The 27,923-nt window shown below is 41.4% G+C and overlaps 1 protein-coding gene and 1 long non-coding RNA gene across 4 annotated transcripts in view; one reads left to right on the top strand and one right to left on the bottom strand.

The window, feature by feature from the left end:
• The window catches only part of LOC141145182 (Fc receptor-like protein 5), a 162,726-nt gene that overhangs the window by 51,984 nt on the left and 82,819 nt on the right, over positions 1 to 27,923 (top strand). For both annotated transcript variants that reach the window (XM_073631656.1, XM_073631648.1), the window contains exons 7-9: positions 13,627 to 13,914; positions 17,408 to 17,695; positions 21,216 to 21,497. In XM_073631656.1, the coding sequence (XP_073487757.1) occupies positions 13,627 to 13,914; positions 17,408 to 17,695; positions 21,216 to 21,497 (858 nt within the window). The remainder of the gene's footprint in view (positions 1 to 13,626; positions 13,915 to 17,407; positions 17,696 to 21,215; positions 21,498 to 27,923) is intronic.
• On the bottom strand, positions 445 to 1,630 carry LOC141133702 (uncharacterized). Of its 2 annotated transcripts, XR_012243118.1 has the most exons (4): positions 1,471 to 1,630; positions 1,171 to 1,350; positions 865 to 1,011; positions 445 to 578 (listed from the first exon to the last, which is right to left on the bottom strand). It is a non-coding gene; the product is annotated as an uncharacterized lncRNA (long non-coding RNA). The 2 variants fall into 2 exon arrangements; XR_012243115.1 differs by having other exon boundaries at positions 1,171 to 1,630.

Raw genomic sequence — 27,923 nt, 5'->3', positions numbered from 1 at the left:
GTAAGCCGGTGCTGTAGCCGTGTTTCAGCTATAGCGTGGGCAGGAAGTGGTTAAAGGAAATCTATGGTCACATCATTCACTTTTATTTTATAACATCAGCATTGTAATAGCATTACAAAGAACAGTTATATTCGACAATCCAATAGAAGCTTACTTGAAAAATCTCCTTTCATGTTGTGAGTGCTGCTGCTCTGCTGGCCATCTCTTTTCACAACTTCTTGGATTCTAAATCGTAAGAAATGAAACAGAGAGGACCAAACATAAAAAACACCACATCCCAGGTATACAATTGGAAAGAAGAGGAATGCACTTTTAAGGCTGGTTAGGCCTCGGGACTTTTTTGGTGTATATGGTTAGTAAATGTTGTAGCAAATCAGTTCGAAGATAGTGTTGTATAAAAAATAGAAATTTTATTTAAACATTTTTAAAAAAAGGAAAGGGAGATATGACAATATAGAAATACAAACATTTTTGATTAAAAATTATCGACACGTCGTGATCATAATACCACTAATTTCTCAACATGTTTCACTCAATTGAGCTTCTTCAGGAGATTAGCATGTGGCGTCATTGTTGTACTGAAAATTGCAGAAAAAGAGAAATAAACAAAAGCAAAAATAAACTGACAGAATCAATTGATTATTGATTACAACACTCATTTAAGTGTACATTTTACATTGTTCGTTCGAGATATATATTTTATACTTTTAAACTGAAAGGGACTTGTGTATAAAATTGAATATAAACAATATTTGGTGTTTATCAAAACATAATGAATGAAAAGCAAAAAGCAAAAACAATGGGTCTATATTCCATATGCAAACAAACTGTTGAACTACCACATTGGAAAAGAAGGAATCTTACCTAAAAGAAATGTATTAGACTCAATGCTGGTCATCCTAGACATTTAAGGTTTCTTACTCCATGGATGGTCTACCCCAGTAGCTCAGTGCCTTGTATTAGAGTTTGCAGAGATAGTACAAAGGCGATCAGGGTTAAGGAGAGTCCTTACTAATAAAAAAAGGACCGATGAAAATACAGTTGATAACGGAATCATATGTGCATATATGTATATATACACATAGACACAGATGCACGTTGTATATTAAATTGTATTGTAGTATCTCAAATAGATAGAAAAAAAAGAAAGAATTAATTTTAGAAAAATACCTCAACGATGTTAATTAGTAGAATCAAGCAAATATGATGGTTCCATCCACAGTGCTAATTTGGACGAGGGGCACTTTAAAAGACAGATGTAAAAGAGTAAGGATGGCAACAGGGTTCAGAGGTATTGGTGAAGACCCGAAGAGGGAGGGAGCCAACACCCTTCCAATTCGGGACCCGACCCTAAAACATGATCATAGAAAAAAGGAAACATTTAATATGTAAATGATTAATAAGGTAAACAAAGGGGGTATCATATAGAGGGTCAGGTAGCTTCTTAATCACAGCACAGCATAAGCTTACCTAAGCAGAGTGATAAATGGAGGAATGGAAGAAGATCCACCAAGGAAGGAGAGCTCCTTCCATCTTGTCTGGACGTGTCCAACAGAGGAGTGAAGGAATCCCCGTATTTGTACCATGCTCCAGCGCGGCGGCGTCTGTCATCACCGCCATGCCGCGGACGTAGAGAGGGTGTTACTGCGCATGTGCCCGCACACACAAACAGGGCGTCGGGACTGCGCCTGGAGCGCGCAGTCACCGATCGCCATGTTGAAAGATCCTTTGCCCTCAGATGGAAGGAGGAGGGCAGAAGGATGATGGAGGGAGTGAGAGCGGATTGCTGACATGTCAATCACGGGATCAAACCTCCAGAGAAGGACAGGGACGGGGCAGGGGAAGAGAACAAAAAACGAAAGGGACGGGAAGGGGGAGTGTGTGTGATGGTGAAAGGATGGAAAAGAATCACATGTTCACACACTAAGGGCACTGCCGACAAAGGTGATTGATTAGAGACCCTATAACGAGAGTGCCCCGGGCGTCCGTGCAAACTAAAGAAAAAAAGAGAGGCTTGGGGTAAAGGGGAGAGCATAAAATGGAGAAAAAGTTATATGATTACAGAAATAAAGATTCTATATAAATTTGAATAATCTGAGTCAGATTACATATATATATAAATTAACAAAGTATCCATTCCAAATGTGGTCATACAGTTCAACATTACATGCATTTCGGAAAACCATAAGAAATATGAAAAAAAAAAACAAAAAAAAAACAACCAATTAAAGAAATGGCTTAAAGCTAAAAGCATCATTGAGACCAGGATATTGGAGAGCACATAAATTTGAAATCCACCTTGCTTCCCTTTGTAATAAAATTTGATCATAATTCCCTCCTCTAGCGTCAGGGGGAACATGTTCCAAAGCTGTAAAGTGCATCATAGTGTCATCGAATTGATGGAAGAGGCCCATGTGCCGACTGATGGGTGTCTCCATCTTTTTTTTGGAGACTAAGGAGACATGGTCTCTAATACGGTGAAAAAATGGGCGCTTTGTTTTTCCCACATAGAAAGCATTACAGCCACAGGTCATCAGGTAGACAATCCCAACTGATTGGCAGGTGACTGAAAATTTGGGAAAATGGGTACAGCCGTTTGGAAGAGCAACGGTCTTGGATTCTAAAGCATTGCATCAGTGATTAGCAGATCTCTGGTGCCATGCAGGTCTCCTGCAGACCTGTCAGTGTATCTGTTTGCCTGTACGTTGTACAGCGCCATGGTAGTTCATTGAAAACTACAAGCCGACAGCTGCAAAGGATGTTGGGCTCTGTAGTTTTCCTTCCACATAGGACTGTGAATGAGTGATGCAGCCAGGTGGGCAGAGCCCCGCTTAGCCACTTTCTTTTAAATTGTGACAGCTATCGGAGGGAAAAGATCTCCACTAGCTATCAGAGCGGGGGGCTGGTCTGTTCGTAACATGTTACATCCTGAATATGGGTGTAACATGTAACATATTATAAAATGTGAACTTATCCTTTAAGCTTTGGCAATAAACCCTGGAAACTGATTGGATATAATGCACAGCTGCACCAGATTCTATGTGCTCCAGTTTTAGTAAATCTCCCCCAATGATTCAACACAATGACAATACAGTGCAGTTAGCTCAGATACCTTTTAACTACCAGTATTTCCAGCCCAGGCCAATTCTGACATTTCTCTCCTACATGTAAAAATCATGATTTGTTTGCTAGAAAACTACCCAGAACCCCCAAACACACATTGTATTATTCATTCTGTGAATTGTTTCTGCTAGTACCAATGTAGGAGATTTCCATGCCTTGGCCACTGTTTGTTTTGCAGCCGTTATTAGTTGGATCATAAGTTTGAATTGAGAGAGTGTTAACCATTCCGGTTTTAGATTAAGTAAAGTTAAATATGGATCTGGTTGTATTATTTTTTTAAATATTTTAGATGCAATCACGAAGACTTCCTTCCAGAAGGTTTGGATTACTGGGCACGTCCACCATATGTGTAAATATGTGCCTATTTCTGGGCATCCTCGAAAACAAAGAGTTGAGGTATTAGGTGAATATTTTGCCACTCTAGCAGGTACAAGGTACCAGCGAGTTAGGACTTTATAATTTGTCTCCAGTGCCAAGATGTTGGGTGAAGATGACTTAGATGTGAGCCATATATTAGACCAGTCCGTGTCTTCTAAAGTTCGTCCCAGGTCCTCCTCCCACCTCTGAACGTAAGAGGGTCTATTAAGATTTGCTACTCCATATAATTGATTATAAAGTGATGAAATTGTACCTTTAGCAAATGGATCTTTTGTACAGATTGATTAAAAAATGGATAATTGGGATAATGGTGTATCCCCTTTTAGGAATGGTGTATAGAAATTTTTGATTTGGAGATATCTAAATATCTCAGAGTTTGGTAGATCATATTTTTCTCTAAGCGATGGGAATGAAAGGAATGATTTAGATGCTATGAAGTCATTTAGTGTCTGAATGCCTGATGTTGTCCAAGCTTTAAAAGAATTTGGGTAGATCCATGCTGGATAAAAGGCCGGATTTCTGATAAAAGAAAGGAGAGGATTGTGTGGAGATTGTAACTGATATTTGGTTTTTAGTTTATCCCAGAGAGATAAGAAGTGTTTAGTTATGGGATTATGAATTTTAAAGCGGTCTTTAGGATCAAGCCATAATAAATTTGATATTAATAGAGGGTCATTTTCTGAAGCCTCTATAAATACCCATAATGGGATTTCCTGTTTTGCATGGTATTTGGACAGACTGGCCAAATGTGCTGCTCTGTAGTAGTTACTAAAATTAGGGTATCCCAGGCCTCCTTTATTTTTGGGAAGATGTAGTGTGTGTATAGGTATACGTGGTTTAGAAGAGCCCCATATAAACGAAGTTGCTCTTTTTTGTACTATTCTCAAAAAATAGGAAGGAATTGGAATAGGGAGGACTCTGAATAGATAAAGCAATTTGGGTAGAATAGTCATTTTGATTGCATTAATCTTCCCTATCCAGGATAAAGGAAGTTGCGACCATTGTTTTATTAGATTTGTGATCTGTCTTAATACAGGAGGATAATTGGTTGAGAATAAGTCAGAATGAGATGCTGTTAAATGAATTCCAAGATATGGGATTGATTTTTCTGCCCATGTGAATGGGAGTGCAGCCCTAGCCAGGATCAATTCCATGTTTGTGAGTGAAATATTAAGCACTAGGCATTTCTTAGGATTAATCATAAGGCCGGATAGGGCTGCAAATCCATCAAGAGCTGATATTAAGTTAGGACCAGAGACCTGTGGTGATGATAGAAAAAGTAATATATCGTCTGCAAATATACATAATTTGTGTGTAATACCTCCTACTTCAATGCCAGTTATAGTTTGGTTTGTTCTGATGTATTGGGCCATGGGTTCGAGTATAAGGGCAAATAATAAGGGAGATAATGGGCAACCCTGTCTGGTACCTCTTTCGATATTAAAGGCTTCAGATTTGTATCCAGCATATTTTATATAGGCTTTGGGTTTATTATATAATGCTTTGATCCATGTTAAAAAGTGGGGTCCAAAACCCCATTTTTGTGATGAATATTGCATATATTGCCAGGATACTGTGTCAAATGCCCTCTTAATATCGAGAGATAGAAAACATAAAGGGATTTTCCGTTTTTTAGCAATATTTGCCAATAACACTGCCCTGCGTATATTATCGCCTGCCTGTCTATTTGGCATGAAGCCTACTTGATCTCTATGTATTAATTTCCCTATAATGCTATTGAGGCGTTTTGCTATTATTTTTGCTAATAATTTAATATCGAGGTTTAACAGAGAGATAGGCCGATAATTTACACAGGAAGTATCATCAGAAAGGGGTTTTGGGATCATACAAACAATTGCCATTAGTGTTTCTTGCCGAAAAGAATGTCCATCTAGAAGTTTGTTAAAAGTTTCAGTGAGAATGGGAGAGAGTATATCTGAGAATGTTTTATAGTATAAAGCCGAGTAGCCGTCTGGGCCTGGTCTTTTGTTAAGTTTTAGGTCTTTTATGGCGTTAGCAACTTCATCTATAGTTATAGGCTCATCCAAACTGCTTTTTTGATTCTGAGATAACTCAGGTAAGGTTATTTTTGAGAAGAAGGATTCAGCTTCTGTAGGATTAAATTCATTGTTTGTCTTGTATAAAGTTGCGAGATGTGAGTGAAATTTATGGACTATTTTAACTGGATTACAAGTGTAAACATTTTTTGATAATTTCAAACGTATTGGTTCGAAAGATTTGTTAGTTGAATTTAATGCCCGAGCCAAATATGTACCTGGTTTGTTTGTATTCATGTAGAAATTGTGTTTGGAGCGTTTGAGGGATTTATCAACTATAGATCGTATTCCAATCTAGATTTTGCCAGATGAGATTTTGTACTCTGAGATGGATTATCTTGAAATGATATGTAGGCTGCATTAAAATTGAGTTCTAGTTTTTTTGCTAGATTTTTGCGTTCCCGTTTAAATAGTGCCATTTGTCTTTGTATTGTACCACGCAAGACAGGCTTATGAGCTTCCCACAGTGTTATTGGGGAGATGTCTGTTGTATTATTAATTGATATGTATTCCTTTAAAGCTTGTTCAATGGCCATCTGATGTAGTGGGTGTTTGAGCATTATGTCCGGTAAGTACCACGTTGGGTCATGCGCTTTTGGTATGGCTGAGGCTATAGTAGTGTATACTGCATTATGGTCAGACCACGGAATCGGAATTATATCTGATGCAATAATTTCTGGTATCATTCCTATTGTTAGAAAAATATGATCTATTCTGGTGAAGGTTTGATGAGGGTGCGAGAAATAAGTGAATTTCTTTTTCATTGGGTTACTTTCTCTCCATGAATCTACCAGATTGTATTTGGAAAGAAGTTGAGAAAAAGGTAATCTAGAGGTTATTTTGGATGGTGTAAAAGGTGATTTATCTAGAAATGGGAGGAGGACCTGGTTCGAATCCCCACACATTATCACTGTTCCTATTTTGTGTGTATTAATCACTTGTAATATATGTGAGAGGAATGGTGTAGGTTGTTTGTTAGGAGCGTAGTAGGAAATCACCGTGATTGCTGTATCCATTATATAACCCATGAGTATCAGGTATCTACCTTCTGGGTCTTTAATTTCTGATGATAAGGTGAATGGTGTGGATCGGTGAAATGCAATTAGGGTTCCCCTTTGCTTGGTACAGGCAGAAGCCGTGTAAATTTGTTGATAAAAAGGAGAAATATATTTTGGAGTAGAATCTTTGGTGAAGTGTGTTTCTTGGAGGCATACTATGTGAGCCTTCTTGTTATGGAAAGTACGGAAGGCTTTGGTCCTTTTTTGAGGGACATTTATTCCCTGAACATTCAGGGAAAGTATATTCAGTGGTGCCATGGCAATAGATCAAATAGTTTTGACTTACTTTTTGTTATGCAGAGCTGACTGCGCAGATCAACCTGTGTGGACTGAAGAGATGAATAGATAGAAAAGAAACCAGTGAATTCTGGAGTAAAGAGTAAACAAAAAACATATGAGATTAGATGATACATTGTATAAATTATTTTTTGCAAGTAATCACAATTTACCCGTGAAAGAGAATAAATATCTCTCTCAGGGGAATAAGTGCCTTCGTCACACTCCCACATAATATGGTTGGGAGAATGAGGAGGGCTAATGGGGGTACACGGATCTTCCGCTTACAGGAGAGAAGTGCTATGTCAAAAGACATCAAAATGATGTTTCATTAATTGGAGTGCAGAATATAGTTTTTGTTGAAATTATTTATTCCAGGGTGGTTGTATATGGTTAGTCTTGCCCTAGGCTAAATAATTCAGTTAGAAAGGTACTGTTAATAACTTTGTTATTGATGAAGATAGTTTGAATTATTTTGGGATTTTAACCCTTTTAGAGTAAACAATTACATATTTTATTCATATGTAACTGTTTAGATATGTTAACTCATAAAATTGAGGTTGTATTGCTTCAGATTAGAATAAACAAAAACATAATTCTAGGAACTAGTTAGGTAATAATATATTTGTTTTAAGAAAAGAAAGAAAAAGCTTCCATTACTTCTGGGTTATTGAACATATTTGTCCTAAAAAGTAATAAATCTATTATTATTACCTGATAATATATAACTGAACAAGAATTTCCTTATTTCACTTATATATTCTAAGGCTATATGAATCAGAAGTAATAAGAAATATAACTGGAATGTAACATGATCCCATACAGTGTGTGACTATCAGAATGCAGTTACATTCAGTTATAAATATAGGTTTTTTATAGAGAACCATCTCTTAGTATAATAAATGAAGAGATATCAGGAATTAGGATGTCAGTCCATTGAATCTTCTTGGTCCATGGATGATGTGGCATAACGGCCTCTTTTGTGAGAATGATGATTCCCATTTTGTTCTGAAATTTTCTGGGTGCTGCCTGAAGGTGAAGATGACGCCATTCTTCTGCATGTGGGAGTGTTGCTTCTTGTGGGTTCTGTCAGATTTAATTTTAAAAGGGTTTGTTGTAGTTCATCTGCTGATCTGCTTCTGTAAATTGTACCTTGGTAGTTAAATCTGACTGAAAAGGGGAAGCCCCATTGATACATAATGTTGTGGCGTTGCAGTTCCATTAGTTGGGGTTTCATGGATCGTCTTTTAGTAATAGTAAGTTGGGATAGGTCAGCAAAAATGTGATAATTGTGTCCTTGAAAATTAAGTTCTTTTTTTTCTCTTGCAGCAATTAGTATTTGTTCTTTCGTTCTGTAATAATGAAATTTTGTGATTATATCACGTGGGGGTCCATCTTTCTTTTTGGCTGTGAGGGCTCTGTGTACTCTGTCCAGTTCTAAAGGTTCAATAGGGATATCTGGCTTTAGTTCTTGTAATAGAGCAGTAATAGTAGATTGCAGGTCTGTCACAGTTTCAGGTATTCCCCTTATGCGCAAGTTTGAACGTCTGGCTCTATTTTCGTAATCTTCGAGCTTAGTTTGAAGTATTAAATTCTCTTTTTTTAATTGTTCCAATTCTGTTATATTTTCTTGGGTTGTAATTTCAATTTCATCCATTTTTATTTCTAAGGCTGCGGTGCGGTTTCCCAGCTCTCTTATTTCTTTGGTTAGGCTTTTTGTTATTTGGTCTGAGGTTTGTTTTAAAGCCTTATGAAGCGTCTTTTCAAATTGTAATAATATTACTGGGGATACTGAGGAGGCTTGTGGAGAAGTTTGTGAGAGGATTTGTTCTGTATCTGACTCAAATGGAGAGTCTTGCTGTGACATTTTCTGTCTGTGAGAGCGCCCTGATGCTGTGTCTTGTGAGGTGACTGGAGCTGCTTCAGCTGCAGTGAGTGCCTGTGAGCTCTTTGTGAGGTGATTTTTATTTCTGCCACGGTTTCCTCCCAGTACCATATTTCCTGCCCAAACTTTCACAGTTTGTTCCCTGGGGCAAAAAGGTTCAAATGGATACCTTTTGAGCCTGCAGGCTCCGCTTTGTCCTTTTCTTCTCTCCTCAGCAGTGTGGAGCTCTAACAATGCATGTCTGCTCTGCTAGGCTCCGCCTCCTGCCCTCCCCCAATGGGTTTTTTTTAAGCACATGATTAAAGCCAGAGGCTCTTAATAGGCTTCAAAAAAGCGTTGACTTGGGGCACAGAGCACTGCGCCCTGATCCCACTAAGTTGTGTGACAATGAATATTCATTATTGTCACACTGATTCTCCTACTGGCCAATCAGGAAGCGGGTCTTGAGACCTGTTTCCTGATTGGCCGAAAGCAGAAGCGATCCTATTGGCCTAGGAGGGGAAGGGAAGAGGAGGGAGGAGACTCAGGAGAGGGCTGTCGTGATGCCCAGGAGGAGACGCAGGAGAAGCCGCCGCCCATCCCCCGTAGGGAAGCGCTGCCTGCACCATAGATGGGGTAAGCACGGGGCCGACTGACTAACCAGAGGGGGGGGGGGGGGAATGAACCCACAGCCATACCCCCCCGGTCAGTCAGTCGGCCCCGCACTTACCCTATCTATGGCGCTTCCCTCCAGCCGCCACTGATATCTATACAGATGTGGTAGAATGGGAATATGGTACAGTGGAAGTCTAATTATATGGATTTAAGGTTTGTTTCTACTTTAAAATTTTACTGATAGGCAAAGATTAACCACTTGCCTACTGGGCACTTTTACCCACTTCCTGCCCAGGCCAAATTTCAGTTCTCAGCGCTGTCGCACTTTGAATGACAATTGCCCGGTCGTGCAACATTATACCCAAATTGAATTTTTGCCATTTTTTTCACACAAACAAAGCTTTCTTTTGGTGGTATTTAATCACCACTGGGTTTTTTATTTTTTACTAAACAAACAAAAATAGGCTAAAAATTTTGAAAAAAAATTTTTTTTCATAGTTTGTTATAAAATTTTGCAAGCAGGTAATTTTTCTTCTTCACTGATGTGTGCTGATGAGGCTGCACTGATACGCACTGATAGGCTGCACTGATGGACACTGATGAGGCGGCACTGAGGGAGCATGGGTGGGCACTGATGAGGAGGCACTGATGAGGCTGTACTAATAGGTGCCACTGATGAGCACTGATAGGCAGCATTGAAGGGCACTGAGAGGTGGCACTGATAGGCAGCACTGATGGCCACTGATAAGTGGCACTGATGGGCACTGATAGGTGACACTGATGATGAGGCACTAATTGACAGCACTGATAGGTGGCTCTTGTAGGTACTGATTGCTAGCACTGGTGGGCACTGTTGGGACCGATGTCCCTGTAACAGAAGCCAGTTATGGGCTTTCTTCTTCTCTCCTCACGGAGAGAAAAGCTGATACCCGGCTTGTGTTTACATCCTGTGATCAACTGTCATTGGCTGACAACTGATCATGTGGTAAAGGGTCGCTGTGATTTGTCCCTTTACCCCGATCTGGGATCAGCCACGTCCAAAGGACTCAGTGATCAAAGAGCCTGCCGCCCACGCGGGACGCCCATGTACACCCTCCTGGCATTGTAAGCCCGTGTTGTAGCCGTCTTTTGGCTATAGCACGGGCAGGAAGTGGTTAAAGGAAATCTTTGGTTTACAGCATTCACTTTTATTTTAGAACATCAGCGTAGTTATATTTGACAATCCAATAGAAGCTTACTTGAAAAATCTCCTTTCATGTTGTGAGTGCTGCTGCTCTGCTGGCCGTCTCTTTCCACGACTTCTTGTGAGTGAGTGGAGGGGGGGGGATCCCCACTAGCTGTCAGCTAGTGAGGGGGAAGAAGATCCCCGCTAGCTGTGAGAGCGGGGGCAGCGGGGTCAGTCTGTTCGTAACATGTTACACCCTGAATATGGGTGTAACATGTTACGAAAGGTGAACTTATCCTTTAAGCTTTGGCAATAAACCCTGGAAACTGATTGGTTATAATGCACAGCTGCACCAGACTTTATGTGCTCCAGTTTTAGTAAATCACTCCCAATGAGTAAAAACTATGACAATACGGTGCAGTTAGATCAGATACCCTTTAACTACTCCCAGCCCAGGCCAATTCTGACATTTCTTTCCTACATGTAAAAATCATTATTTTTTTTGCTAGGAAATTACTCAGAACTCCCAAACATTATATATATGTTTTTTCAGCAGAGGCCCAAAAAAAATAATGGAGGCTGTTGTAATTTTTTTATGTCACAGGCTGTTTGTGCAGCGATTTTTTAAACACAATTATTTTGGAAAAAATACATTTGAATGAATTTTAATAAATTTTAATTAACGTTGCTCTGTAACACAATATTCTATATTAATTATAAGTCTTAAATTAAAGCTAATAATTGTTCTTCCATGGACTTCACAGACAAGATGTCAGTTTTGAGTGGAATAAATTGTCTTTATAATAATGCTTTTATCAGCCCTAAGGCTCGATTCACACCTATGCATGTTGCTTTTGGGCGTTTTTGGAGGGTTTTTTTTCATGCTTGCCACGTTTTTGAGCAGCGTTTTTGCCGCGTTTTTGCCGCGATTTGCGTTTTGGGTTTTTTTTTTTTTTTTTTTACAGTTTTTTTTTACAGTCTAAAAAAAAAAATTAAAAAAAAATTAAAAAAAAAAAAAAAACGGCAAAAACGCTGCAAAAACGCTGCAAAAATGGTGCACTTGCGTTTTTGATGCTTGTCCATTGAATTCTATTACATGCAAAACGCTGCATTTTGCATGAAAAAAAGTCCTGGACCCTTTCCAAAAATGCAGAGAAACAAAAAGGCATTGATGTGAACATGTTCCATAGGAACCCATGTTAAAAAATTCCCGTGCATTTCTGCAAAATGCAAAATGCATCAAAAAACGCGCTAGTGTGAATGGAGCCTAAGGCTCCATTCACACCTATGCATGTTGCTTTTGAGCGTTTTTGGAGGTTTTTTTTTCATGCTTGGCACGTTTTTGAGCCGCGTTTTTGCCGCGTTTTTGCCGCGATTTGCGTTTTTTTTTTTTTTTTCATTTTTTTTACAGTCTTAAAATTACAAAAAAAAAAAATAAAAAAAAAAAAAAAACCGGCAAAAACGCACCAAAAACGCACCAAAAACGCATCAAAAACGCTGCAAAAACGGTGCACTTGCGTTTTTGATGCTTGTCCATTGAAAACCATTACATGCAAAACGCTGCTTTTTGCATGAAAAAAAGTCCCCGACCCTTTCCAAAAACGCAGAGATACAAAAAAGCATTGATGTGAACATGTTCCATAGGAACCCATGTTAAAAAATTCCCGTGCATTTCTGCAAAATGCAAAATGCATCAAAAAACGCGCTAGTGTGAATGGGGCCTTAGGCTGGATTCACGTCTATGCATTTTTAGTGCTTTTGCATTTTGCAGATTTGTGCTACAGAACGTGTTCCATAGGAAACCATGTTAAATGGGCTGTAGGGCAAATCTGCAAAATGCAAAAAGCATTAAAAATGCATAGGTGTGAATCCAGCCTTAGGCCCCATTCACACTAGCGCGTTTTTTGATGCATTTTGCATTTTGCAGAAATGCACGGGAATTTTTTAACATGGGTTCCTATGGAACATGTTCACATCAATGCTTTTTTGTATCTCTGCGTTTTTGGAAAGGGTCGGGGACTTTTTTTCATGCAAAAAGCAGCGTTTTGCATGTAATGGTTTTCAATGGACAAGCATCAAAAACGCAAGTGCACCGTTTTTGCAGCGTTTTTGATGCGTTTTTGGTGCGTTTTTGGTGCGTTTTTGCCGTTTTTTTTTTTTTTTTTGTAATTTTTTTTAAGACTGTAAAAAAAAATGAAAAAAAAAAAAAAACGCAAATCGCGGCAAAAACGCGGCAAAAACGCGGCTCAAAAACGTGCCAAGCATGAAAAAAAAACCTCCAAAAACGCTCAAAAGCAACATGCATAGGTGCCTGGCTCGATTCACACCTATGCATGTTGCTTTTGAGCGTTTTTGGAGGTTTTTTTTTCATGCTTGGCACGTTTTTGAGCAGAGTTTTTGCCGCGTTTTTGCCGCGTTTTTGCCGCGATTTGCGTTTTGCGTTTTTTTTTTTTTTTTCATTTTTTTTACAGTCTTAAAAAAAAATTACAAAAAAAAAAATAAAATAAAAAAAAAAAAAAAAACGGCAAAAACGCACCAAAAACGCTGCAAAAACGGTGCACTTGCGTTTTTGATGCTTGTCCATTGAAATCCATTACATGCAAAACGCTGCTTTTTGCATGAAAAAAAGTCCCCGACCCTTTCCAAAAACGCAGAGATACAAAAAAGCATTGATGTGAACATGTTCCATAGGAACCCATGTTAAAAAATTCCCATGCATTTCTGCAAAATGCAAAATGCATCAAAAAACGCGCTAGTGTGAATGGAGCCTTACACTCACTATGCAGTGCTAGGTGCTGGCGAGGACAATTGGCATGCCCAAGTGCTGTTACGGGGGACAGTAGACAGTCCAACCCAGAGCCAAGCCAGAATTTACACACTGATTATGGAAAGGCCTCCAGCAGGGGAACCTTCCAGGGAATGTAAGGAGCAGCAGAGGGGGTGAGTTATCTAGCAAACCAATCCAGTTTTGAAGTACTCTGTGGTATGAATGCAAAAACCTTGTATAGAATTAGTAAACTATATTAATTAAATACATAAGAAATGTCCTTAAAATTAAACTGTATGAAATATTTAACCTTCTTATTGCAGAGACCCCAGAAGCACCCTCTATTAGACTGAAACCTTCATACACTGTGTATACTAAAGAGGAATCTTTTACTTTGACCTGCTCACCACCAAATGGTATATCAGCAAAAGGAATACAGTATTACCAGGAAAAGAAGAAAATTCATGAAGGGGATCCATTGCACAGAGATTATACAATATCTGCGTCCTCGGAAAAGGCTTCTGGGAAATATGCATGTAAATATTGGGTGGAAATAAATGGACGGAACATCAGCTCATCAGAGAGTGACTATGTGACAGTCATTGTAACAGGTGGGAAATTATTAACACAACTTGAATTAAACAAGACTTGTTTCAAATATGGTTTCATATTTATCAGAGTGGCGGCTGCTCCATTAGGGACACCCCCTATCCATGCGTCCCGCCTCCTAACCTACATGTGGGGCGCTGGACGCATAGATTCCAAAGGGGTTTTTTGATTTTTTTTTTTAAGCACGTCATTAGAGTCAGAGGCCCTAATACACTTCAAAAAAGCGTGGGCTTGGGGCGCAGAGCACTGCGCCCTGATCCCAGCCAGTGGTGTGACAATGAATATTCCCTATTTTCACACTGATTCTCCTCCTGGCCAATCAGGAAGCGAGTCTTGAGACCCATTTCCTGATTGGCCGAAAGCAGAAGCAATCCTATTGGCCTAGGAGGAGAAGGGAGGAGGAGGGAGGAAACGCATGGCTGTCATGATGCCGAGGAGGAGGCGCAGGAGAAGCCGCACCATAGATGGTGTAAGTGTAGGGCCAACCAACTGACCGGGGTGGGTGGTTGTGGGTGCATTGTTTGCTGCGCCCTCCAAAAAAAAAACAGCCGCCACTGATATTTATACAGATGTGGTAGAATGGGGATATGGTAAAGTGGAAGTCTAATTATATGGATTTAAGTTGTGTTTCTACTTTACGATTTTACTGATAGGCAAAGATTAACCACTTGCCTACTGGGCACTTTTACCCCCTTCCTGCCCAGGTCAATTTTTACTTTTCAGTGCTGTTTCACTTTGAATGACAATTGTCCGGTCATGTGTAACGTGGTCAATCCGCGCTACCCCCAGTGGATATTAATGAAAACAATATATGAAAAATATTTATATAAAAATATTACAGTGAATGTTAATACTTATGTGACAGGTGCTGCAATCTAAAAAAAAACTGAATATTCAGCTTGGAAGTGTAATGTGAAAAAATAGAAGCGCAACCCAAACAAAAAAAAACAAAGGAAAAGAAAAAATCAAGTGTGTGCAGAAAAGAAACACTAATTAATGTAATGTCCCATCAGGACAAATCAACCAACTGAGAACATGTACCAGCAAACTAATGAATTGTCTGAATGAAACCTGTGTTAGGATATAAATTTTAAATTATACATGTGTGCTAACATTAAAACACAGAAAAAAATCCATAGAGTGTTCTATAAAGTCCAATAAAGGATGCACGTAGAAAAACTCCCAAATGGTCCTTTCCAAAATGTATTCACACACTATAGCCAGCAGATGATAAATGATAAGAAATGCCGGATGGCCGCTTACCAGAACCGTGGGACTTCTATTACGGAGGTCTAATGGGCACAGACAGGAGGAAACACTCAGGCAAGGGCGGTGGATTTAAACATCCGTCCAGCTTCTCTCCTCCAGCGGTAAAAACCTGGCTCCACTGAGCTCCGTGGGACCCACACTGGCGAGCAGGAATGGGGGCTTCCAGAATGTATGTCATAGGAATAAAGAAGAGGGCTTCATAGTGCAGTCCGTTTAAATTAAAAATTAATTTATTAAAATGCCGACATGCACATAAACTGGCAGACTCTTCAAAGCGAAAGGAAAAAACACAACCATGGCTCATGCCTGCTGGCTGGTATGCAGTTACGTCAAATCCTCTAGCTCCGCCCGACGCTGCGTTTCTCCGTACAAGGCATCTACGGGGAAGGAGGCTAGCCTTCTAGGCTGTACTAATAGGTGGCACTGATGGGCACTGATAGGTGGCACTGATAGGGAGCATTGAAGGGCACCCGAGAGGTGGCACTGATAGGCAGCACTGATGGCCACTGATAAGTGTCACTGATGGCCACTGATAGGCGGCACTGGTAGGTGGCACTGATTGCTAGCACTAGTGGGCACTGATTAGCAGCACTGGTGGGCACTGTTGGGACTAATGTCCCTGTAACAGAAGCCAGTTATCTGCTTTCTTCGTCTCTCCTCACTTAGAGAAAAGCCGATAACCGGCTTGTGTTTACATTCTATGATCAGCCATCATTGGCTGACAGCTGATCATGTGGTAAAGGGCCGCTGTGAATGGCCCTTTACCCTGATCTGGGATCAGCTGAGTCAAAAGGACTCAGCGCTCAAAAAGCTTGCCACCCGCGCGGGACGCCCATGTACGCCCTCCCGGCATTGTAAGCCCATGTTGTAGTCGTCTTTTGGCTACGGGCAGAAAGTGATTAAAGGAAATCTATGGTCACAGCATTCACTTTTATTTTAGAACATCAGCGTAGTTATATTTAACAATCCAATAGAAGCCTACTTGAAAAATCTCCTTTCATGTTGTGAGTGCTGCTGCTCTCCTGGCCGTCTCTTTCCACAACTTCTTGGATTCAACTGTAGTGCGCCAGTGATCAGCAGATTGCCGGTGTCATGCAGGTCTACTGCAGACCTGGACCGTGCTTTTTAAATTTCAGGACAGTGGGGGGGGGGGATCCCCACTAGCTATCAGCTAGCGGGGGGGAGGGGTGGACGGAACATCAGCTCATCAATATTCTATATTAATTATACGTCTTAAATTAAAGCTAATAATTGTTCTTCTATGGTCTTCACAGACAAGTTTTCATTTTCGAGCGCAATAAATTGTCTTTATAATAATGCTTTTTCAGCCCTTACACTTACTATGTAGTGCTAGGTGCTGGCGAGGACAATTTGCATGCCCAAGTGCTGTTACGGGGGACAGTAGACAGTCCAAACCAGAGCCAAGCCAGAATTTACACACTGATTATGGAAAGGCCTCCAGCAGGGGAACCTTCCTGGGAACGTAAGGAGCAGCAGAGGGGGCGAGCTTTCCAGCAAAACTTTTAGTCCAGTTTCAGGCTGGATTCACACCTATGCATTTTAGTGCTTTTTGCATTTTGCAGATTTGCACTACAGAATGTGTTCCATAGGAAACCATGGTAAATGGCACAGTGATTATACAATATCTGCGTCCTCGGAAAAGGCTTCTGGGAAATATACATGTAAATATTGGGTGGAAATGAATGGACGGAACATCAGCTCATCACAGAGTGACTATGTGACAGTCATTGTAACAGGTGGGAAATTATTAACACAACTTGAATTAAACAAGGCTTGTTTCGAACATGGTTTCATATTTATACAGATGTGGTAGAATAGGGATGTGGTACAGAGGAAGTCTAATTATATGGATTCAAGGTTTGTTTCTACTTTACAATTTTACTGATAGGGAAAGATTAACCAGTTGCCTACTGGGCACTTTTACCCCCTTCCTGCACATTCCAATTTTCAGCTTTCAGCGCTATCGCACTTTGAATGACAATTGGGCGGTCATGCAACACTGTCCCCAATGAAATTGTTGTCATTTTTTTCACACAAATAGAGCTTTTTTGGTGGTATTTAATCACCACTGGGTTTTTTATTTTTTGCTAAACAAACAAAAAAAAGGATGAAAATTTTGAAAAAAAAAAAAATTCATAGTTTGTTATAAAATTTTGCAAACAGGAACTTTTATTAAATTGTATGAAATCTTTAACCTTATTGTAGAGACCCCAGAGACACCCTCTATCAGACTGACACCTTCATACACTGTGTATACTAAAGAGGAATCTTTTACTTTGACCTGCTCACCACCAATTGGTATATCAGCAAAAGGAATACAGATTTACCAGGAAAAGAAGAAAATTCATGAAGGGGATCCATTGCACAGTATTTATGCAATATCTGCATCCTCGGAAAAGGCTTCTGGGAAATATGCATGTAAATATTGGGTGGAAATAAATGGACGGAACATCAGCTCATCACAGAGTGACTATGTGACAGTCATTGTAACAGGTGGGAAATTATTAACACAACTTGAATTAACAAGGATTGTTTCTAATATGGTTTCATATTTATACAGATGTGATAGAATAGGGATGTGGTACAGTGGAAGTCTAATTATATGGATTCAAGGTTTGTTTCAACGTCATGATTTTACTGATAGGCAAAGATTAGGGGAAATCTATGGTCACAGCATACACTTTTATTTTATAACACCAGCATTGTAATAGCATTACAAAGAATAGTTATATTTGACAATCCAATAGAAGCTTACTTGAAAAATCTCCTTTCATGTTATGATTGCTGCCTGCCTGCTGGCTGTCTCTTTCCAAAGCTTCCGGGATCTCCTGCACGCTTTCAAGCCTTACCTCTGCTTTTTGCTTAATTTTTTTAAGGACTATATATCCCATGGTACCTTGCTGCTTGCAAGCAGTGATTTCTGTACTGACTCTGCCTTCTAAAACGACTCCTCTCAGCACCTCTGTAGTTCAGAAGACAAGCTCTGTGAAATGTGTGACACAGCAGTGCCTACTAACAGGGCATAGTGATTACATGTCACAGAATTCAAGGAAGTAAATGTGTTAGGATCTTCACAAAGTAAGTTTTAAACATTCAAGATCAATAGGAGTAGACTAGAAATTTCAGGGTATAAATGAATATATGATTTTACATTTTGACCATAGATACACTTTAACCACTTCCGGACGGCCCACCGTCGTTATACGTTGGTACCTTGAAGGAGGATATCATTGTTATGGCAGCAGCTAGCTGCCATAACCCCGGTATCCTCTTCTTCAGTGGGTGGGCTACTACAAGATAAAAGTGGCCTCTGTGGCAGGTTCACCGCAAGATCACTTTTATCGGCGGCGGGAGAGGGGGCCCCCCTCCCGCCGCACTCCGGTGCCCTCCACCAATTACCGGAGCCGTTGGCAGCGGCAGAGACGATCGCGTCCGTCCCTTGCCTGGGTTTGGAGACGAGTGAGGGGAAGATGGCCCCCATCCGTCCGTCCCCATATCACTGCAGGGCAGAAGCGACGTCAAAACGTCACTTCCGCCCATAGCTCTTAAAGGGCCATTTTTTTTTCACTTTTTTAAATGACAAAATTGTTTATTTTTTTATTTTTATTGCATTTTAATGTAAATATGAGATCTGAGGTCTTTTTGACCCCAGATCTCATATTTATGAGGTCCTGTCATGCTTTTTTCTATTACAAGGGAAGTGACACAATTTAAAAAAAAAAAAACAGTGTAAAAATGTAAAAAAAAAAGGTAAAATAAATAAGGGGAAAAAAATTTTTTTAAACGCGTCCCATCCCGACGAGCTCGCGTGCATATGCGAGCCCACATATGAAAATGGTGTTCAAACCACACATGTGAGGTATCGCCACAATCGGTAGAGGGAGAGTAATAATTCTAGACCTCCTCTGTAACTTAAAACATGCAACCTGTAGAATTTTTTAAATGCCGCCTATGGAGATTTTTAAGAGTAAAAGGTTGTCGCCATTCCACAAGCGGGTGCAATTTTGAAGCGTGACATGTTGGGTATCATTAAAAAAAATTGGGCTAGCTTTACCGTTGTCTTGTTTTTTAATTCAAAAAAGTGTATTTTTTCAAAAAAAAGTACGCTTGTAGGACCGCTGCGCAAATACGGTGTGACAGAAAGTATTGCAACGACTGCCATTTTATTCTCTTTTTATTCTCTAGGGTGTTAGAAAAAAAATGTATAATGTTTGGGGGTTCTAAGTAATTTTCTAGCAAAAAAAAAACTGTTTTTAACTTGCACAACAAATCTCAGAAAGAGGCTCGGTCCTTAAGTGGTTAACCGCAAAATCACGTACCTGTACGTCATTCTGCAATAAGTGGTTGTATCATTTTTTTAGAGCCGACGGTCAGCTTTCTTGTAATAACAACCAATGCAGGTAAGCAGCTGCTCGATTCTTATCACAAGCAGTGGGAGGGGAAGACCCCCCCCTTCGTCTTCCGCCGCTCTACCTAGGCTCTCCCATCCAGCCGGCACATCCGCCAGTTGGCCAGAGACCCAAACAAAGCCAAAATTGGCTTTGATCGGGTCTCAGATCTAGAAACACGTTCCGGTTTACTAGAACCTCAAAGGTGCCAGATTTAATTATGTCAGTATTCAAAACAGCTAAACTTGGCGTTTTGAAAGCTTTTAAGTGCAAAGGAGGGATTTGGAGTCTTATAGACCCCAGATCCCTCCAAACAAATACTTGACACGTGACTTTTACTGACACAAGGGATATTTAAATTCCTTGTGACAGCAATAAAAGTGATAAAAAAAAAATAAAATTAAAGGGACAGTGTAAAAAATTTTCAAAAATAAGAATTCCCGTCCCTCGAGCGCTAAAGTAAACACATATATAAGTCGCACCCGCAAATGTAAACAGTGTTACAAACCACACATGTGAGGTATCACTGCGATTATTAGAGCAAGAGCAATAATTGCTGGGAAGGTCTATTGCTGCTGGTGGGGGAGATCTAGTGTTTCTGTGGGTTCAATCAATGATGGGAGATCTACTGTTGAGGGGGGTCTATTGTTGCTGCCTGCTGGAGAGTCTATTGATGCTGAATACTGGCAGATATGTTTTTGCTGGGAGTAGTTTGCTGTGGGGGGGATCCAAAGTTGCTGTGGAGATCTATTGTTGCTGAATGGATCTATTGTTGCTGTGGGGATCTATAGTTGCTAGGAGTAATCTATAGTTGCTGGGAAGGATCTATTGATGCTGGGAGGGATCTATTGTTGCTGGGAAATCTTTAGTTGCTGGGAGGCATACATTGTTGCTGGGCAGATCTATCGTTGCTGAATATCTATTGTTGCTGGAAGGGATCTATTGTTGCTTGGGAGATATATTGTTGCTGAGGGGGTCTATTGTTGCTGGCTGCAATAGGCCTATTTTACTGGCTTTCATTAGCAAATTCCATGCAAACTACTTAGCACCAAAAATGATAGTTGCTGAGAGGCATATATTTTTGCTGAGCTGATGTATTGTTGCTGAATATCTATTGTTGTTGGAAGGGATCTATTGTAGCTTGGGAGATCTATTGTTGCTGGCTGCAATAGACCTATTTTACTGGCTTTCATTAGCAAATTCCATGCAATCTACTTAGCACCAAAAATGGTACTTGGCTCTGTATTCTCTACACAGGGGGTGGAACCAAGGGACCATGCTCAGAGGTGGGTAGGGGGCCGAGACCAAGAGGTGACTCAGAGAGGGGAAGTACCTGTACCCATTGTCTGAGAAAAAAAGCCATGCCAAAACCATATAATATGAGGTCAACTCTAAACACTTTAAATTTGTATGCAATTCGGCAGGCACTTGCACTACATAGTTGAAGGTAAATCTAAAGGAAATTAAACAAGAAAACTGTATAATGTATGGCCAGCTTTAGGTCACATATAGCTGTTGAAACATGAAGATTATAACACTCTGACCCGCTTAACCAAAAAAAAAATAAAAAATGTTTTGGCTGGAGGTCCTCTTTAAATTCAGTCTCCTCTATTTTTCTGTTACAGATACACCTCCGGCTCCTTTGCTTTCTTTAATTCCGATGCATCCAGTTTACATTAGAGGAGAATCTATCGAACTCACTTGTACTACACCTTTGGGCTCCACACCTAATAGGATTGACTTTTACAAAGACAAACAAAAAATTGAACCGCAGCAATATGGCATAATGAATATATCTACAGCTGACATCACTGATTCTGCTAAATACTCATGTCAGTACATTAAAAACATTCTCGGAAGAAATATTCATTCAATTCCCAGTGATGAAGTCACAATTAAAACAGTAGGTAAGAAACTTATGTACAGTAATGGTGTGTTAAGAAATTATAACACATGGCTTAGTGCTAAGGTTCAGTTTAAGGGGAACGTATAATAGTTTTTTAAATCAATACATTTTTGTAATTTTAGCACTGTTTTAAAGAGTCTCCTCATGCACCATCCATAAAAGTAAAGTCTTTACACCCTGTTTATGTGTAGCAAAGTCCCGAGCCCCTGAAGTCCAATCGTGACCTCCAGAGTTAAGGACAGCCGACTTCCTTCAGTGTAGAGTGGGTTGCAAGGCACAGTGATTGTAATGCAAGATGAACAGGTGGGCACCAGAAAATTTTTGAATGCAAAGAGATTTATTGCCTCTTAAACAGAACTGTGGGAGAGAGGATAAGGGCCAGGACACCCTTTAGGTAGATGCAATGTTAACTGGCAGACTCCGATACTTCAATAGGTAGACAGCTATACAGGTAAAGGCCTCCAGCCGGACACCATTTCTGTATAGGTAGGACTGCTGTCTCCTATGGCAACAATCTTGTAGCTGTTAGTAACGGTAAAGATATTCAACTATCTGCAACACGAACAGTTCTCTTTACCCCACACTCACTCACTGTGGGTCTTCACTCAACGAGCTCCCAGTCTCTCTCACTAGACTTCAGATCCACTAGCCACTGGATCCCCTGAGCTCTTTCACTGTAGCACTCGGTATCTTCCTCAAGCATCACCCCGCTTCGCTGCTGGGTCCCTGGCTTGACACTCACAGATATTCCTCAAGCTTCACCCCTGCTTACACGTTAGGTCCCTGGCTTGGCACTCCACAAGTGTCACCTCTGCAGACCCGCTGAGTCCCTGACTTGGCACTTGCTCATGCTTTCCCACTTCTTCACCGTCCCCGGTTTGCGAGAAGTCTGCTCTGGTACTGGCCTCAGCTTACTCAAAATGGTCTCCGGTAGCAAGGTGGATGGTCCCTTTGTGGCGACAGCTTCCCCTCTACCTCTGACCACGACTGGTTCCCCGGCCGGTGGAACCGTCACTTCTGGTTGGCCTACAAGCCCGCAGTCTAGAACCATGAACTAATTTTGGATAGGCTCTCAGATAACCTAGCAGCCAGATATCCCCGGGATAGGCCTTAGGTTTTTGGCCTAGCAGCAGGGGCAATACAACACACGTCCATCCAGACAGCCGTCCAGGTGGCACAGAACCCCGATCACCTGACTCCACCCAAATAAATAGGTTCTCCCAGCAGGCCAAGGGACCCAAGAAGATCCCTGCCTATTGACTGAGACACCCCATTCATTCCTAATCTGTCCTTGCAATGCCCTCGTCTTATATAATGTTACCAGATACCCAGCCATCTAGCGACAGAAGAGAGAAGTGCAGCAATTCCAGAATTAGGGTGAAATCAATTGACCTACTAACAATTGGCCAAGGCAACTATCACTTGACAAATACATTTAATAGCAACCCTGCCTAAACATCAGGGTGCTACACCCCCCCCCCCCCCCCCCCGCCTAGGAAAACGTCTCAGAGTTTGCAGAGAAATAATTAATAAGTAAAGTAAGTAAACATGTATAACATACAGTGGGGACGGAAAGTATTCAGACCCCCTTAAATTTTTCACTTTTTGTTATATTGCAGCCATTTGCTAAAATCATTTAAGTTAATTTTTTTCCTCATTAATGTACACACAGCACCCCATATTGACAGAAAAACACAGAATTGTTGACATTTTTGCAGATTTATTAAAAAAGAAAAACTGAAATATCACATGGTCCTAAGTATTCAGAACCTTTGCTGTGACACTCATATATTTAACTCAGGTGCTGTCCATTTCTTCTGATCATCCTTGAGATGGTTCTACACCTTCATTTGAGTCCAGCTGTGTTTGATTATACTGATTGGACTAGATTAGGAAAGCCACACACCTGTCTATATAAGACCTTACAGCTCACAGTGCATGTCAGAGCAAATGAGAATCATGAGGTCAAAAAGAACTGCCTGAAGAGCTCAGAGACAGAATAGTGGCAAGGCACAGATATGGCCAAGGTTACAAAAATTTCTGCTGCACTTAAGGTTCCTAAGAGCACAGTGGCCTCCATAATCCTTAAATGGAAGACGTTTGGGACGACCAGAACCCTTCCTAGAGCTGGCCGTCTGGCCAAACTGAGCTGTCGGGGGAGAAGAGTCTTGGTGAGAGAGGTAAAGAAGAACCCAAAGATCACTGTGGCTGAGCTCCAGAGATGCAGTTGGGAGATGGGAGAAAGTTGTAGAAAGTCAACCATCACTGCAGCCCTCCACCAGTTGGGGCTTTATGGCAGAGTGGCCCGATGGAAGCCTCTCCACAGTGCAAGACACATGAAAGCCTGCATGGAGTTTGCTAAAAAAACACCTGAAGGACTCCAAGATGTTGAGAAATAAGATTCTCTGGTCTGATGAGACCAAGATAGAACTTTTTGGCCTTAATTCTAAGCGATATGTGTGGAGAAAACCAGGCACTGCTCATCACCTGTCCAATACAGTCCCAACAGTGAAGCATGGTGGTGGCAGCATCATGTTGTGGGGGTGTTTTTCTGCTGCAGGGACACGACAACTGGTTGCAATCGAGGGAAAGATGAATGCGGCCAAGTACAGGGATATCCTGGACAAAAACCTTCTCCAGAGTGCTCAGGACCTCAGACTGGGCCGAAGGTTTACCTTCCAACAAGACAATGACCCTAAGCACACAGCTAAAATAACGAAGGAGAGGCTTCACAACAACTCCGTGACTGTTCTTGAATGGCCCAGCCAGAGCCCTGACTTAAATCCAATTGAGCATCTCTGGAGAGACCTAAAAATGGCTGTTCAGCAACGTTTACCATCAAACCTGACAGAACTTTCTCCAACCCACAACCAAGCACACGTGGCAGTACTTCCTTATCCTCCTCTGCAGAGTGGGGGCTCCCCCACCAATGGATTGGTGCAGATACTTTCTGGAAACTTCAGCGCCCACCTCTTCTGACTCGCGGCGCGCCAAAACTTTAATAGAGTCCGTTTTAATCCTTGCAGCACTGCCGTAAAGTGTCAAAAGACCAGGCTGGCACTCTCCCATGAGCATTGAGACATGCCGGTTCTTCCCCACATTGTTAGAATGCACAATAACACAGTCTATATGAAGTAAAGATGTTACTTGCCACTTTCCCATGGAGCCAGACGAAATCCCAATGAAGCTGTGGCCAGTTTCTAGGGGTGACTGCTGCAGGAATAACGCCTTTGCCCTACGTTGGGCACCAAATGTAGCAAAGCCTTGGGGCCCCTGAAGCCCAATGGTGACCTCCAGAGTTAAGGACAGCCGACATCCTTCAGTGTAGAGTGGGTTACAAGACATGGGGTGTAATGGGTGTAATGCAAGATGAAAAGGTGGGCGCCAGACACTTTTTACTTCAATCGATTTTTATTAAAATTTTTCATATATAACAGAAGTAAGTAGACAAGTAAACATAAAGAAAAACAAATAACAGTATCTGTCGAGTTATGTTAGATTGTATCGTTAATCTTCTATATATACCTACATATGGGGTAGTATAGCAACAGCAAGATGGATAATACGTTCGTTATTCATTTGTTAGGTTTTCGGTATAGGACGGAGGTAGGAGGGTTGAATACCATCCTGGACACCCCTGTGGGTGCAATACTGTGTCCGGGTTGGAGACAACCCTATCCCTCTCATAATGTATACCTTAATCCTGTAGATCTATATTTTCAAGGTAAGTCAAATATTAAACTTTAAACCATTGAACAAGAACAATAGAATTCCTAGATAGTGAGGTTAGGAGCAAAGAGCCCTGACAATTCCTGGGGAGCTAGTCCAGTTTATCCATGGTTGCCACAATCTATAGCTTGATCTTTGTTTTTGTTTCTTAATGTTAGTGATCATCAATGAAGTGTACGTGGGTGGTGTTCACCACATCACCCAGTGTGGGCAGGTCAGGTTTTTTCCATTTTCTGGTAATGTTGAGTCTCACTAACAATAATATATGCATTATGATATGTCTAACTGGTTTTGGGTAGAGTTCCATGTCGAGAGATAATAGTGCTAGTGTAGGCCTCAGGGGGATTATTGTTTGGGTAATTTCAGAGAGTAAGTGGGAGATTGATTTCCAATAATGTGTTAATTGGGGTATTTCCAAAATATATGGAGCATATCTCCCCTCTGTCCACACATCCTCCAGCATTTATCGTCTAGTTTTGGACAATCTATCAGGGGTAAGGTACCAGCGTTGTGTCAGTTTGATTTGTATGTGGAGTTGCAGGCTTTAGCCCATTGATCCACGGTATAGGTACATCCTAGATCCGATTCCCAGTAATGGTGTTGTTTTGGTAAAGATACTCTTTTGTTGAAGGAGATTATAAAAAAGTGAGTTTCCCTTTTGGTGTGGTGTGGGGGTTCTAAAAAAGATCCAAGCCAATTGGGGAATTTGCCAGGATCACGGAGGAAGCATGGCAATGCAATGTTGAGTGCGGATGTAAAAGAAAAGGTCTGAGTTTGGGGGGGTTGCACACTGTGACTTGCCGATCTGGGGGGGGGGGTTGCACACTGTGTTTCGCTGATCTGGGTGGGGGGTTAGATTGTTTTTGTGCACACTGTGACCATACAGTATGTCCCCTAATATAATCCCCCCCTAATCAGTCTGTCCCCTAGTGCAGTCCTCCCGTTTCCCAGGTCAGTCTGTACCACTGTATAGTCCCCCCACGTCAGTATGTACCCCAGTATGATCCATATAGGTCAGTCTGACTGACCTGGGGGGATTGTACTGAGGAACAGACTGACCTGGGGAGGAATTATACTAGGGGACAGACTGACATAGGGGGATTATAATGGTGACAGACTGACTTGGGGGCAGTGGCAGAACTACCAGGGTCAAAGGTCGCACTTGCGACCGGCCCTGGTGTTCCGGCATTGTAGGGAGCCCCAGTGGGGTTGCTGACCGGAGGGCCATGATTTCAGAGCGTTACTCTCATAGAGCCCAGAGCCTGCACTTACAGTTCCCCCTCCCTTCTCACTTGCACGGATGGGAGAGGAAAGAGCTGATCTGCTCCTTCCCCACTTGCCCCTCTCCTCCTGTGTGCACCGCGGGAAGCCCAGCAGCTGAATTTTATCATTTACACTCCCTACGGTGCACACAGGGGAGAGGGGCAGGAGGAGGGAGGGGGAACTGTGGAGCGAGGGGGAACTGTCAGTGCAGGCTCTGGGTTGTATGTGAGAGACAGAGCGTCAGAGGTGGCACTGATGGGCACTGATAGGCAGCATCAATGAGCACTGATAGGTGGCACTGATAGATGGCATTGATGAGCATTGAAAGGCAGCACTGATGGGTAATAATAGACGGAATTGCAAATAGAGGACCCCTCAGCCCTGCACTCTACACATAGCACAACCCCTAACCCTGCACTCTGCACATAGAGGACCCCTCAACCCTGCATTCTACATCTAGAGGACCCCTCAACCCTGCACTCTTCACATAGCACATCCCTTAACCCTGCAATCTGTACTTAGAGGACTCCTCAACCCTGCACTCTGCATATAGTGCACTCCTCAACCCTGCATTCTGCATATAGTGCACTCCTAAATTCTGGTATATAACAATGCCTCACTGTTTTGTGCAGTTTAGCCACACCCACAATTTGATGCAGAGATAATGATGTGCAGTAACCTCTAGCAACCAATCAGTGAACAGCAATGATCTGCTGTAATCTCTAGCAACCCATCAGTGAGCAATAATGATGTGCAGTACCCTCTAGCAACCAATCAGTGAGCGTTAAGGATCTGCAGTAACCTCTAGCAATCAATCATTGAGCAGTAATGATGTGCAGCAACCTCTAGCAACCACTCAGCAAGCATAAATGATGTGCAGTAACCTCTAGCAACCAGTTAATGAGCGGCAAAGATGTGCTGCAACCTCTGGCTACCAATCAAATCGCTACCTGATCTGCTGCAGTAAACTGATTTTGAGTCTAGCTGATATCATATTTCTTAGGTGAGAGGGGGGGGGCAAGAAAATGTTTGCCCAAGGTCCAATGAATAGTAGAGACGGCCCTGACATTATTTCTTTCGCTTTCCACATTGCATAGGATGTTGAGTGCATTAAATTATGCAATACCTCTAGAGGAATTTGGAGAGTGGATTTGAGAGGGTGTGATGAGCTACTTTTTATAAATCGGTCCCAGGTTTTGAGTGTTGCTAAAATAGTTGGATTTTTGGAGGGATTTTAGCTCCAAGTGTAATAGAGAATAGCCATGTAGATAAATTGCCACCTGGAATAGTGGAAGCTTCTATTTTCCCCATAATGTGGAGGGGGGAGATAGAAACCATTCTTTTGTTTGTGTGAGCAAAGAGGCCAAGTAATAATCATAAAAGTCTACGTAGCCAAGTTCCAACCACCTAGCGTTGTTTAATTAGTTTTACACGA

Source organism: Aquarana catesbeiana, linkage group LG01, assembly GCF_042186555.1.
Source record: "Aquarana catesbeiana isolate 2022-GZ linkage group LG01, ASM4218655v1, whole genome shotgun sequence".
In the NCBI taxonomy this organism is placed as follows: Eukaryota; Metazoa; Chordata; class Amphibia; order Anura; family Ranidae; genus Aquarana; species Aquarana catesbeiana.
Note: the sequence above shows the minus strand (reverse complement) of the source record. Positions and strands in the feature narration are given on the sequence as shown.